Source organism: Bos grunniens, chromosome 25 (genome assembly GCF_055505025.1).
Source record: "Bos grunniens cultivar Pamir isolate PY7600 chromosome 25, Bosgru_T2T1.0, whole genome shotgun sequence".
In the NCBI taxonomy this organism is placed as follows: Eukaryota; Metazoa; Chordata; class Mammalia; order Artiodactyla; family Bovidae; genus Bos; species Bos grunniens.
Window position 1 is genome coordinate 36,696,480 of NC_141189.1, and position 12,863 is coordinate 36,709,342.

Consider the following 12,863-nt stretch of genomic DNA (forward strand, 5'->3'; position numbering starts at 1 on the left):
TGTACAGGGAAAAACACAATCCATCTTGGGTCCAGTACTATCTAAAGCATCCACTGGGGGTCTAGGCCATATCCCTGGGAAATGGAGCATTTCCTGCCCTGCCAGTAAACAAGGACGTCACAGACATCAGTGGCTGGTGACCCTGGGGGAAGGAGAAGAATGCCTGCCATCTAGCAGCCAGCAGACTGCAGCCACTCCCTACGGTGAGCCCTGAGGAAGCTCAGGATGTGAAAACACAGGCCCATGGCCCGAAGGCTGAGATGCTTATTAAAGGAATGATTTCAGTGAGCCTGGACTCTTGCATCTTCCTATAATAGAGAAGTGCTAAATTCCTTAACTTGGGATATCTGTTTTTCTTTCAATAAGAATAATCTCTTTGATGCTCAGACTACCTGCTCTTTGTTACAAAACTTCTATATAACCAGGCTCATCCCCTCACCTCCTTGGAGCAGTTCGCTTAGGCTTACTTGAGAGGCCCAGGCTTGAAGTCCTAAAACTTAGCTCTCAACTTTTAGGTTGCTGAATATTTTTTAAGTCAACATCCCCCACAGATAAGGGGGGGACAACTGCATTGTTAGGATAAATTGAGATAAAATATATAAGTATTTAGCACCATACCTGGTACACGCGTGCATACAAGTCACTTCACTCAAGTCCGACTCTTTGTGATCCCATCGACCATAGTCAGCCAAGCTCCTCTGCCCATGGGATTCTCCAGGCAAGAATCCTGGAGTGGGTTGCCCAGCCCTCCTCCAGGGGCTCTTCCTGATCCAGGGATCAAACCCAAGTCTCTTATGTCTCCTGCACTGGCAGGCAGGTTCTTTACCACTAGCGCCACCTGGGAAGCCCTGCCTGGTACAAAGCACGTGTGAAATACTTATCACCTATCATGCTTTCCTGATGTTTTTCCTATCATATTGGATTTTATATTTATCTAAGGTTCTCTTCCACCAGGCTGTGAACCTAACAGTCAGTAGCTGTACTGGCTGCTTCTGTTTTCCAGGTGCATGTAACTTGCCTGATATGGAATATGTGGGTAGCAACTGAATAACTAAAGTAAAAAAGTGCATGGTGAGGTGGATGTGGCCATGTCTACACCATCCTCTGTCTAGGAAAATAGTCTCCAGACCTGATCTGCAATATCCGGAGGAGATGAGAATGGAACTGTCTTGGTGTGGAAAATAATCTAGCAGTGATGGTCAAGGGCTATATCTGGCAGATAAATATCTACAGTGAGGGGCTCAAGTCTGAACTTGAACCCAGAGCCGAGGGCTTATCAGACCCAAACACCACCCAGACTGATCAGTTACAAAGCTGAGGTTTAGATGATATCATCTGACGCTGTGCGGCCGGCTATTGGTCCACGGCTCAGGTAAGTTCTCCTGGTAGCTTCTTTGACTCAAGACTGACGGACAATTTACTTGTCAAATCTCCTGTTCTCAGGTCAGATAATTCATTGATCATTCAAGGTCTTGTTGGAAATTGAGACATGAATAAAGGAGTTCAATGGGAAGACATGTTCGTTCTTCTTAACCAGAGATACCAGCAGTCCGCTCTATGCCAAGGGGAATGGAACAGTGTTTATATACTGTTAATATTTGATACTTGATAGTATTTCTCTTCTTCTGCTTCTTACTATGCATGAAAACTGTCCAAACCGCTTCAGCCCAATCCTCCACGGTCACTCTGGAGTACTTTACATGGCTGGAAGGAAAAACTATTCACCTTGCTATCTATTCAACAAGTTCAGACATTAAAGATGGGTTCAGGATATTCAATATGGTAAAGCATCTAGCTTTCTTTGGGGATGGCCCATGAGGTCAGCAGTCACTATTGAATCTACTCCTGAGACAAAAGATACTATTGAGTCACGTCCTAGGAATTATTAGGAAACATGTTTGCTCACCGCCTTTGCAGGATAAGGTGATGCTCTCTTAAAAGCCTCTTATGCTGTCCGATCAATTATTGTTTGTTTTCTTGGACTGAGCAGACAAAAACAGAGCAATAGGAAAAAAAAAAGTGGCACTTGATAGGGTTACGAAAAGGAAATTCGTAGGCCACAGAATCAGAATCACTGGTTCTTCACGTTGAAAAGACTGTGAGATGAATCTCGAATTCTGATAAGACAACCCTGCCCAGTGGCCCCTACTGCTGTTTCATACCTCCAGTCACAGGGAACTTACTACTGCGGAAGGAACACACTACTTGGGATCATGGAACTGTCTCACTGATCACATTATGAGGATGTGGGTGGCACCTTAATTCCCTCTAGGAAAGCCCTGGCATCTTTTTTTAAACTTCTATTTTGTATTAGGGTAGAGCAGATTAACAATGCTGTGACAGTTTCAGGTGGACAGCATACATACACGTGTATCCATTCCCCCACAAAGCCCCTTCTTATACAGGCTGGCACATAACATTGAGCAGAGTTCCCTGTGCTATACAATAGGCCCTTATCGGTTATCCATTTTAAATACAGCAGTGTGTACATGTCCAACCCAAACTTCCTAACTCTCCCTCCCCCCGGCAACCATAAGTTCGTTCTCTAAGTCTGTGAGTTTGGGAAAGCCTGAGTTGGGAAGATCCCCAGGAGGAGGGCATGGCAACCCACTCCAGTATTCTTGCCTGGAGAATCCCCATGGACAGAGGAGCGTGGTGAGCTGCAGTCCATGGGGTTGCAGAGTTGGACATGACTGAGCGACAAATCACCCACACACACATTTGCATCTTGAAGAGTCTGGGAAGAAACCCACATGATCAACGAATTGGTCAGCAAGCTGATAGAGTCTGCGGGAATACAGGGCACCTAGTATCACCTGAAGCATCAGCTGAGAGGCGAGTGTGTGGGTGTATGTCTTACAGTTCTTTCTTTGAATTGCCTTTCCTTCACTTGCAAATGTTACCGCATGGAGTGTCTGAGTTGCTTGATGCCGCTGGATAAATAACAGGCTGTCTCAGAAAACTGGAAAGAAGGCCAGTCTATCCCCACTCAGAGCGTTTCCGTGTGATCCACGGCGGGTGCGAGAGGAAGAAGATGAAGGCTGTCACAGCATCTGGGCTAAGACCCCCTGCCGCACCACTCCCTGACTTCTGGGTAACCAGTTACCAGAGGTGTCACTTGGGAAAACAAAGCATGATCCCAGCAATGATCTGCAAGTAAAATCTCTTGTTTCTTTCCCCCAGAAACCAGATCCATTTCTCAAAGGCTCTGCACAGGAGGAAGGAATGGGAACCAGGCCTCCCCAATTTCTCAGCTCGCCCATGTGTCTTCTCATCTATCACGCGGGTAATACGTCCAGAGTGGCATTTTGTAATGACAGCAGCATTCCAGCGGATCGATAGTTATTTAATTCCCAACAAGCTCTCGAGTCCATTAAGCCTGATTACATTCACCCATTTCAGTGGGTGCTGTTATTTTTCCTACACCGGCACTTAATCTATAACAGGAACTTATGAGAACTTTCAAAAGCAATTTCAGCATCAATCAGCACAGAGTGAAGGGCACGATTTGCTTGTAATTATTTATCGGATGGGGCGGTCCAGGGTCTGACAAAACTCTAACCGCTAACCTTCACCCCGAATGTCCAACGGAAGTAAAATGTTTTCCGGTGTATCACCAAGCCTGACTTCAGATCCCAGTGGCTCACTGGCCTGCATATGCCTGGAAGGATGGAACTGTTTCCACGTTGTTGAGGACCACTCTCCAGGTAGTCCATTATTTCTCATGCATAATATAGAAGCCTCCCAAAAGAGCAAGGACCATAAATCTGGCATGATAAGATGTTTCGCAATGTTTTGGACTCCCCCCTAATGGCTCAAATTGCCAAGATTCTTATAGTTTACAAGAGGTAACAACAACATTCAGAAAAGTAGACATTGGAGGTTTGATCAGAACCCTCCTCAGAAATTTGAATTAATGAGCTAGTGTTGCAGAATTTTGAAAGATCGTGGAGGGAGGAGCACAGAACTGAAGGTAAAAAGGACGTACTAACTACATGTAGCTTTTCTTTCCTGTAGAAAGGAGATACAGAATGTATGACAAAAAGATGACTGCTCTCAAACAAACCACAAAAGAAGACATCCGGTTTTCCTCTGACACTCAGCCTCTGTCGTTAGTCAGTTCTCCACAGAGAAATTCAGACACATACCCAGAAGCCAACTTTTGCTTAAAAAGCCACACTTACAATGAAAAAAAAAAAAAAAAGGCCCCAAATATCTTATTTGATGACTCTCCCAACACAGAATGAAAAGCCTTAAAAGTGAAACCAACTTGTATTTCAATCATCTCCTTTCTTGCCATCATTCAGATGTAAACAACCGGTAAGGGATTCCTAGTATCATCTCTGAACTTCATAAATTAACCATCAATAAAGCATTCCTTTTGCCTCTCTGCCACTGGTCAATTTCAGGTTTGGGAAGGCAGGGGTACCCTTCATGAAAACAGACAAGCCCTGGGAAGCGGAACCTAAGGATTAATGTGTATTTCATGCTCCTTCTGTTTCCTGGGTGAAAGCTCTTAACCAAGTCACCTCATGACCAGTTAGTCCGTCTCAGGATCTGCTGTGGGAGACTGAGTCCCTCCGAGAGCCCAGAAGGAGAACAAATCCTTTGCCCCGTGGTCAACCTCCCGAAGCAAAGGCATGAATGTTAAACAGCAGCCCGATCAATACAAGCAAATATAGCTCAACTACACCATTTATTCAACCATGAGAGATGTCAATAGCCAGATTAGGGTGATCCATCTTTTTGATTTCCTACTGTCTTCCCTCAGACTACACGAGGGCTTTTTCCTGTATTAAAAGTGTTTGCTTTCTCAACCATAAAAATTCCAATTATTACTCTGCGCGCTCTGGAGTTAAGTTGCTGGCTGGCAGTGGCCTTGAATTACCTGGATCAGTCCTGGGAAGTAGGGGGCGGCTGGAACGATCATAGGTACGCCATAGGGATGCAAGAGGACTCCTTGAGAAGGCAACATGCTTTACGGGCAGGTGGGATCCCCTCGGAAGCTCAACGCATCAATGGACAGTTGGGGGAAAAAAAAGAAAGAAAAAAAAGATCTATAGACCCAACTTCTTCCGAACCACAGAGCTGAGAGCCAGATCGCCGCTGTCAGGAGCGCAGAGCTCATCAACACTCAGAGGGGAGAGAAAGAAAATCCAGCATCAGCAACTCTTAATGTGAAAGTTTTCTTCACAGACGAGGGAGAGACAGAGCAGCTGCAGGGTTGAAGCTACCAAAATGGAAGGTTCTATTTTGGGAACGGCTTGCCTAACATGACTAACCAAATACTCTTCATTAATTTAGTTCTCAGAGAGAGTGAGAGAGACCCAGAGACGGGGAGCAAGGTGGTCAGGCTGACAGATTTGGGCTCTTTCCGAAGGAATTTGGGCAAAAAAAAAAAGCAAAAACTGGAGTCTGTGTGGGATGGTTAGAGAGGAAAGCTGAGAAATGTCAATTGATATGATTATCAGCTGCCACTTAAAAGCTCAGTAGAGGAACGCAGACAGCTTCTGGTACTGATCACAGAGAAAGGAAGAAGATGCTATCTTGTTATCTGATGTCTGTTTCTCTCTTTCTTTCTCTCTCCCAGATTTTAGTTTTAAAGGGGCAACTTGTGCCCAAAATATAATTATAGCACCAACGAGTATGTGTAGTGTATGCTATGGCACACAGAACTATAGCTAAATTATTTACACGTTTTGTAATTTCATTCTCAAAACTCTCGCAAGTAGGTACTACTACTAGTTCCTGGTCCACACGGGAAATGAGGCTCACGCTAGTTGAATTGCACGCTCACAGCCCTCCACACATGAGAGGCAGTGCCAGGCTCCTAATTCCTAATTGGCCACCGTATCCATTACAGTACTTTGTTCTGTAATATAATTTCATATGCCTTAAAAATAAAACTTTAACATTCTTTGTCTTTGAGCTTTCAGTTGTTATATTTTAATGTGTAATCGATTAATAAGATGACTCCCTGCTCCGAGAGTTTAAAGGCATACCTAACGCACACCAAAACCACAGACGAGAAATACATTCCAGTATTTCAGATCTTTCTGATGTTCGAAAACATCCAAGTGATGGTCCAGCATGCGTTACGTGGCCACAGATACTCTCAGATGGGATTGCAGGAGGTGGAATTACACTGACTTGGGTGTCCCAACTTGGCAGCTGTGTGATGTTGAACATGTTGCTCAGTGTCTCTGAACCTTCGTTTCTTCATTTGGAAAACTGACATAGTAACAGACCCTACCTCATAGGGTTGTGTGACGAGAAAAGCGCTTGGCATCCTCTCGTGATGTGTACAAGACATGTATTTGGCATTCTTGCCCTGTGTTCCTCTACGGACGCCTGGTACAGACACGCCTTTGACTTCAGGTGGAAGGCAAAGACAGCCTTCAGACTGTCACTCTTCTAGTATGTATCCCAGGAGAGCACCTGCTAGTGGGGAGAATTTCCCAATTTTGAGAGCACAGACTGAGTCCGCTCAAGCCATGCTAAAGGCCCTGGGGATCATTGAAAATCACCTTCAAGCCCAACATCTGCTTGCCACCTCCCACCTCGAACTCGAAACCTGACACTGGATATAGATTTTTGTTGAAACTTGGAGAGCATCAGACACCGCGAAACGTATTCAACTATTGGCTTTTTCTAAATCCAAATGTCAATGCCTCCACTTTTAGATCGCCAAGGTGTTTTTACACTACACTAATTTTAGCTGCTTGATTTAGTTGCATAATTACATTTCTAGATAACGACAGTGGACAGCGTTTGGCAGAGAACGCAATGATTTAAGGCTGAATTGGGGCCATCTTGACAAGGTTTCTCTATAATTGATTCTCATGTATCCAAGTGGCCACCTTGTTACGATTCAGAAAGCTCCAGGAACAGCTGCGAGTTGACCCCCTCTTACTTAACAGCCTGATACTGTTTCTAACTTTAGCTTTTGACGCTGTCTTTCAACACTGCTCTTCTGAGAAGTTACCAGTGAGAACAGTAGCTTTACCATGAGACCGCTTCCTGGGGGCAGGGAGAGCTCTTCCTGACTTTGGAAAGCCCTGGGGTCAGATCGTGTTATGTCTCTGGTGGAAAGATCACTGGACCAGGAGGCAGGAATTCAGGAAGGCCAGAAATGTATACATTTAGACTTTGTTTCCTGAATCTCCTATGTAAGTGACAATACTCACTTCCTCTTCACCAAGAGGGCAAAATTGTGGAAGTGTTTTGGAAACTTGTTCAGTTGTGTCTGAGTTCTTTGCGACCCCGTGGACTGCGGCACAGCTGGGCTTCCCTGTCCTTCACCATCTCCTGGAGTTTGCTCAAACTCATGTCCATTGAGTTGGTATGCTCAATGAAATACGGCATGGAATGGAATGGAAACTGTAGACTTACGTAAATATAAGAGACTTCTATATATTACTATGTGTGTTGTTTTTTTTTTTTAAGAACTTGATGATATATTTCAGAAATATAGGTAGATCTTGAAGACATCGTGGTTGAATTCCAGACCCCCACGATTAAGAGAACATCGCAATAAAGCCAGTTGCACGTGTTTCTGCTTTCGCAGTGCATATAAAAGATATGGTTACACTATACTATAGTCTAATAAGTGTGTGATAGCCTTATGTCTAAAAGAAGTATATGCCTTAATTAAAAAAATACTTTCTTGTTAAAACAGGCTAACCACCATCTGAATCCTCAGCGAGCTGTAATCGTAACCTTGAAGATCAGTTATCACAGACACAGACGAATAGAAAAATAATGAAAAAGTCTGAAACAGTGAGAGAGTTACCACAATATGACAGAGATGTGAGGTGAGCCAATGCTGTTGGAAGAATGGTGTCCGCCGACTTGCTTGACTCAGGGTTGTCATAAACGTTCAGTCTGTTAAACAACAACAAACACGGTATCTGCAAAGCACATTAAATTGAGGCGCGCCTATACAACCAGAACTATAGATATACACCGTTTCCTTTGCAAAAGGTGCTTTCTCTTTTCTTTGTAAGAACTCCAAGCCACAAAAGCTTTTCTGCTCCTGAGCATTTAGCATGCCTTTCCCTCTCTCTGAAAATAAAGGCCTGTTGTCTGGTGACCCTTTTTCACTTTGGCTTCGAGGTCAGAGCCCAAAAAGAGGTTCAACTCCGTCCATTCCTTTGATCCATACTACGGGCGGATCTGTGTTTTCATCTTCCTGTTCTCGCCACCTCCAGTCCTGTTATTCACATCTCTGATTCTGATTTTATATTTAGATATGACTGTCATCTATGATTGTAGTAGTTATATTTGTGAAGCGGTGTGAATTGAATGTTTCCTTTTTAAAACCCATCCACCAAACGTTAGGAAATAATACAACACGGAAATAAATAATGATCACTAACCAGAACCTCTTGTTTTCTAACATGCGTTCTGTTTTCCCAAACGCGAAGCATCCAATATGACTGGACCACAGTTCTTTCCTCTTGGGTCCATTTCTTCCACTAAAAGGTGGGCTTCCCTGGTGGCTCAGATGGTAAAGAATCCGCCTGCAATGCAGGAGACCTGGGTTCGATCCCTGGGTTGGGAAGATCTTTCGAAGGGAATGTCTACTCATGCCAGTATTCTTGCCAGGAAAAGTTCCATGGACAGAGAAGCAGGTACTACATTCTGCGTATCTTCACTTCCCATTGGCTGACAGTAAATAGGTAGCTACAGTGTCTAGTCTTGGTGTCTTAAGCTCATAGTATCTTGCAAGAATTCAAATAGAGAGAGAGAAAAAAAGAAAAAAAAATAAGGCAAAGGACAAGAGATATAGTCCTGGCAGTGGGTAGGAAACTTGGGTCGGAATGAATGGTAGACTGAATTCAAACCAAGAGCCCTGTACCATTAGCGCACTACCATTAGCACACTTACCATGGCGGTCGCAAGCAGGGAAGGGCAAACTTTTTTTCTGAAAATGGGCAGGTGACAAATATTTTAGATGTCGTGAACCTTCAACTCTCTGTTACAACTACTCAAAACTGAGCCATTTTCATATGAACATGATTACAGTACGTAAGTGGATTCTGAAATTTGAATTTCCTGTCATTTTCACCTGTCACAAAATATTCTTTTTAGTTTTTCTCAACCATTTAAAATTATATAAACCAATCGGAGCTTAAGGGTCATACAAAAACAGTCAAAGCCAGGTTTGGCTCACAGGCCATGGTTTTTCCCATCTTTATCCAAATCCCTTCTTTTTTTATTTTATTTTTTTAAGTTAGAGTATAATATTCTTTGGAAGTACTCATGCTGAAGCTCCAATACTTTGGCCACCCGATGCGAAGAGCAGACTCACTGGAAAAGACCCTGATGCTGGGAAAGATCAAAGGCAAAAGGAGAAGGGGACGACAGAGGATAAGATGGCTAGATAGCATCGCTGACTCAATGGACATGAGTTTGAGCAAACTCTGGGAGATGGTGAAGGACAGGGAAGACTGGTGTGCTGCAGTCCATGGGGTCACACAGTCAAGTCAGATATGACTTAGCGACTGAACAACAAAAATAATTGCTTTGCAATCTTGTGTTCATTTCTGCGGTGCAACAAGACACTCGTGTCATGGTTACCTCTCTTATCCAAGTGCTGCTTCTTTTTTTTTTTTTTTTAATAGTTTTTCTATTTAAAACATTTTTTATTTATTTTATTTAGTTGACTGCACTGGGTCTTAGCTGTGATCCATGGCCTCTAGTTCCCTGACCAGGGAATGAACCTGGGCCCCCTGCATGGGGGGGGCAAGGAGTCTTAGCCACTGGACTGTGAGGGAACCTCCAAATGGTTTTTCTTATGCTGTCACATAGTATAACTCTTTCCCTGGATCCTGAGAGCCAACATGAGGGTGACCAGCCAGCACCAACCCTTCCGAGAAGCAGCTACCCCGAGTTTCAACACTCATATAAGAGACGGAAAAAGGACAGGAAGCACAAGGATCGGCTGGAGGACGGGATCAGGGAGCACTCAGTGAAGACTGGCTTACGGTTGCTATTGGCCAACAGAGCCGACTGCTGCCTCGTGGACCAAATCCAGTTTATAGGTGATGATGATGATGAACGTGCTAACAGGGATGATGACAACAACAGTGATGATGCTTTGACGTCACGGCACGAAAAGGAGCGGGCGTTTTTAAACAGAAGTACGGTCTATAAAATGTAGATCTGCAAGATCTCTTGAGAGCCTGGAAGATCTAGAACCTTTGGCACAGACTTCCTTGGCTCAACAATCCCTGAAGTCTGGGAGGGAGCCACCTCCCCCCCACAAACACACACACCCCCTGATCAGGAGCCCTCTAGACCATCCCCATCAGCCTTTACCTGCTTCCTGAAAAATGACCATCAGAACAGGACAAAACAGAATGCACAGGGAATGGCGTGTTTCTCTGACAATAATCATACTCTTTATTTTGCGGGTATTGACAGTCGTTATCTCCTGAGGAAGATCTATGCAGATTAATGACCCACGCCTCCCCATTCCCAGGTGGCGCTAGTGGTAAAGAACCCGCCTGACAATGCAGGAGACTTAAAAGACTCTGTCCGATCCCTGGGTGGGGAAGATCCCCTGGAGGAGGGCATGGCAACCCACTCCAGTGTTCTTGCCTGGAGAATCCCATGGACAGAGGAGCCCGGTGGGCTATACAGCCCATGTGGCCACAAAGGGGTGGACACAACTGAAGCCGCTTAGCACACACCCCATTTCCAGGCCAAGCTGGGTGACAGAGAATCTTGTACCGTTTTTCAAGGTCGTTCGCCATATCCCTCAGCTTTCCTTTCCCAGCTGCATCCTCTAATACACACTGTCCTTCCTTGTACCAATCACTTCTCTGCAAACCACACTGAGCTGCCTTTGCCAAACACCTTCATGAATCCACCACTCCTTACAAATTTGCCTGCTATGCAGAACTATCCTCTTTCCCTCCCTTCTTTCCTTCCTTTCTCCCTCCCTGTCTCCCTTCCTTCTTCGTAATTTAACATTACTGGCCTTAGTCAAAGGCACATTTTCTGCAAAACCTTTCGCATCACCCCAGGCAGAACTAACTATACCATCACCCGTGTCCTAAAATCATGTTATATTGTATAATAATGATTCTTTTATATGTGATGATTCCTTCAAGTAGGTAGACTGGCTCACATAAGGAAGTGTGTTATTCATTCCTGTTCGTGCCATGCTAAGTCCTTTCAGCATGTCCGATTCTTTGTGACTCCATGGCCTATAGCCCACCAGGCTCCTCTGCCCATGAGACTCTCCAGGAAAGAATACTGGAGTGGGTTGCCATGCCCTCCTCCAGGGGGTCTTTCTGACCCAGGGATCAAACCCACATCTCTCACGTCTCTTAGGCCTCCTGCATTGGTGGGTGGTTTTTTTATTTTTATTTTTTTTTTACTATTAGGGCTGCCTGGGAAGTGTCCCCATGCTTATTTACCCAATGACTAAAAGGCTGAGTAGACACATGAAGCTCCTAAAATGCTTCCAGAGAGAATGACTGACTGAACAGTGGTTTTGGACCTAATACAAGTGAAGCTGTATTTACATATTGCATTCGCCCGGGGGTCTCCACATCATTGAGAGCTTCAGCTTTCCAAGGTCATCTCAACTCACCTGGAAGGGTCTGGGCACCATGAGAAAGCATGAGCTCCATACCTGTAGAGGCCAAGCTGGGATCCTGGCTCTGTCATCCTTTTCAACATTTGATCTGGGACGAGAAGACACTTAGCCCTGAGCCCCAGTCTCCTCGGGGTGAAGGGACAACATCTGGCCTGTTGCACAGGTACGCTGCTGCTGTGAAATGATATGCTGCATACAGGTGCTCCTGGCACTCGGAAAGTGTTCAAAAAGGGCTAGTTCATTCGATGTTTTCTTCTTCAGCAATGTCTTTCATGTGCCCAAGTCAAGGATTTCCTAGTCCTCCCAGTCTTCCAGTCAAGTCTGCCTCCTCAATGCCCTACCTGTACCCCACAATGATGTCTCTGTAGGAGCCTTCAGGCTCTCTGATTCCTCCCAGGACCAATGAACGCTCCCTTCTTCAACAAGCAAACACACGTCCGATGCCCCAGGCAGCTTTCCCACCCTCTCCAGAACTTACAACCCTACCGCTCTAAACCCCTGGAAGACCAGCAGTGGTTTTCTCCCACATGGTAAAGAGCTGACTGGTGACTGTTTCAGGGTACGCTTCTATTTCATGCCCTCCACCTCCTGCTCCATCATTTTGTTTTCCCATCTTTCTCACAGGACTGGGCACAGAGTAGATGTTCAGGAGGCACTTGAGAATTATCTGCGGTAGCCCCACGATGCTCTGGAGGTTCAGAGAGGTTAAGTGACCTGTCCAATGTTAGACAGCAAAACAGGTGCTTTCTTAATTCTCAAGGGCCAGTTTTCCCTTCTGCTGCTGCAGCTGCTAAGTTGCTTCAGTTGTGTCTGACTCTGTGCGACCCCATAGACGGCAGCCCACCAGGCTTCCCCGTCCCTGGGATTCTCCAGGCAAGAACACTGGAGTGGGTTGCCATTTCCTTCTCCAGTGCATGAAAGTGAAAAGTGAAAGTGAAGTCGCTCAGTCGTGTCTGACTCTTAGTGATCCCATGGACTGCAGCCTACCAGGCTCCTCCGTCCATGGGATTTTCCAGGCAAGAGTACTGGAGTGGGGTGCCATTGCCTTCTCCGTTTTCCCTTCTACACGCCCCTAATCTCTGCAAAAGCATGATAAACAACCACTCTAGAGCAACAACTTGAACCAAAATGGATAAACGCCACTCAAGATCACCTAGAGAAGGGAATGGCAACCCACTCCAGGATTCTGGCCTGGAAAAGCCCATGGACAGGCAGGCTACAGTCCATGGGGTCAGAAAGAGTAGGACACAAC

At 45.2% G+C, this 12,863-nt stretch overlaps 1 protein-coding gene across 21 annotated transcripts in view; it reads right to left on the reverse strand.

Annotated features, from left to right (window-relative positions):
* The window catches only part of RBFOX1 (RNA binding fox-1 homolog 1), a 2,446,597-nt gene that overhangs the window by 403,705 nt on the left and 2,030,029 nt on the right, over window positions 1-12,863 (reverse strand). For 7 of the 21 annotated variants that reach the window (XM_086375910.1, XM_086375892.1, XM_086375912.1 and 4 more), the window contains exon 1: window positions 4,889-5,236. The exons of 13 other annotated variants lie outside the window; for them this stretch is intronic. In XM_086375910.1, the coding sequence (XP_086232036.1) occupies window positions 4,889-4,975 (87 nt within the window). In that variant the 5' untranslated portion in view covers window positions 4,976-5,236. Of the gene's footprint in view, window positions 1-4,888; window positions 5,246-12,863 lie in introns of those variants that run through there. One more of the 21 variants, XM_086375913.1, reaches the window with a different exon arrangement.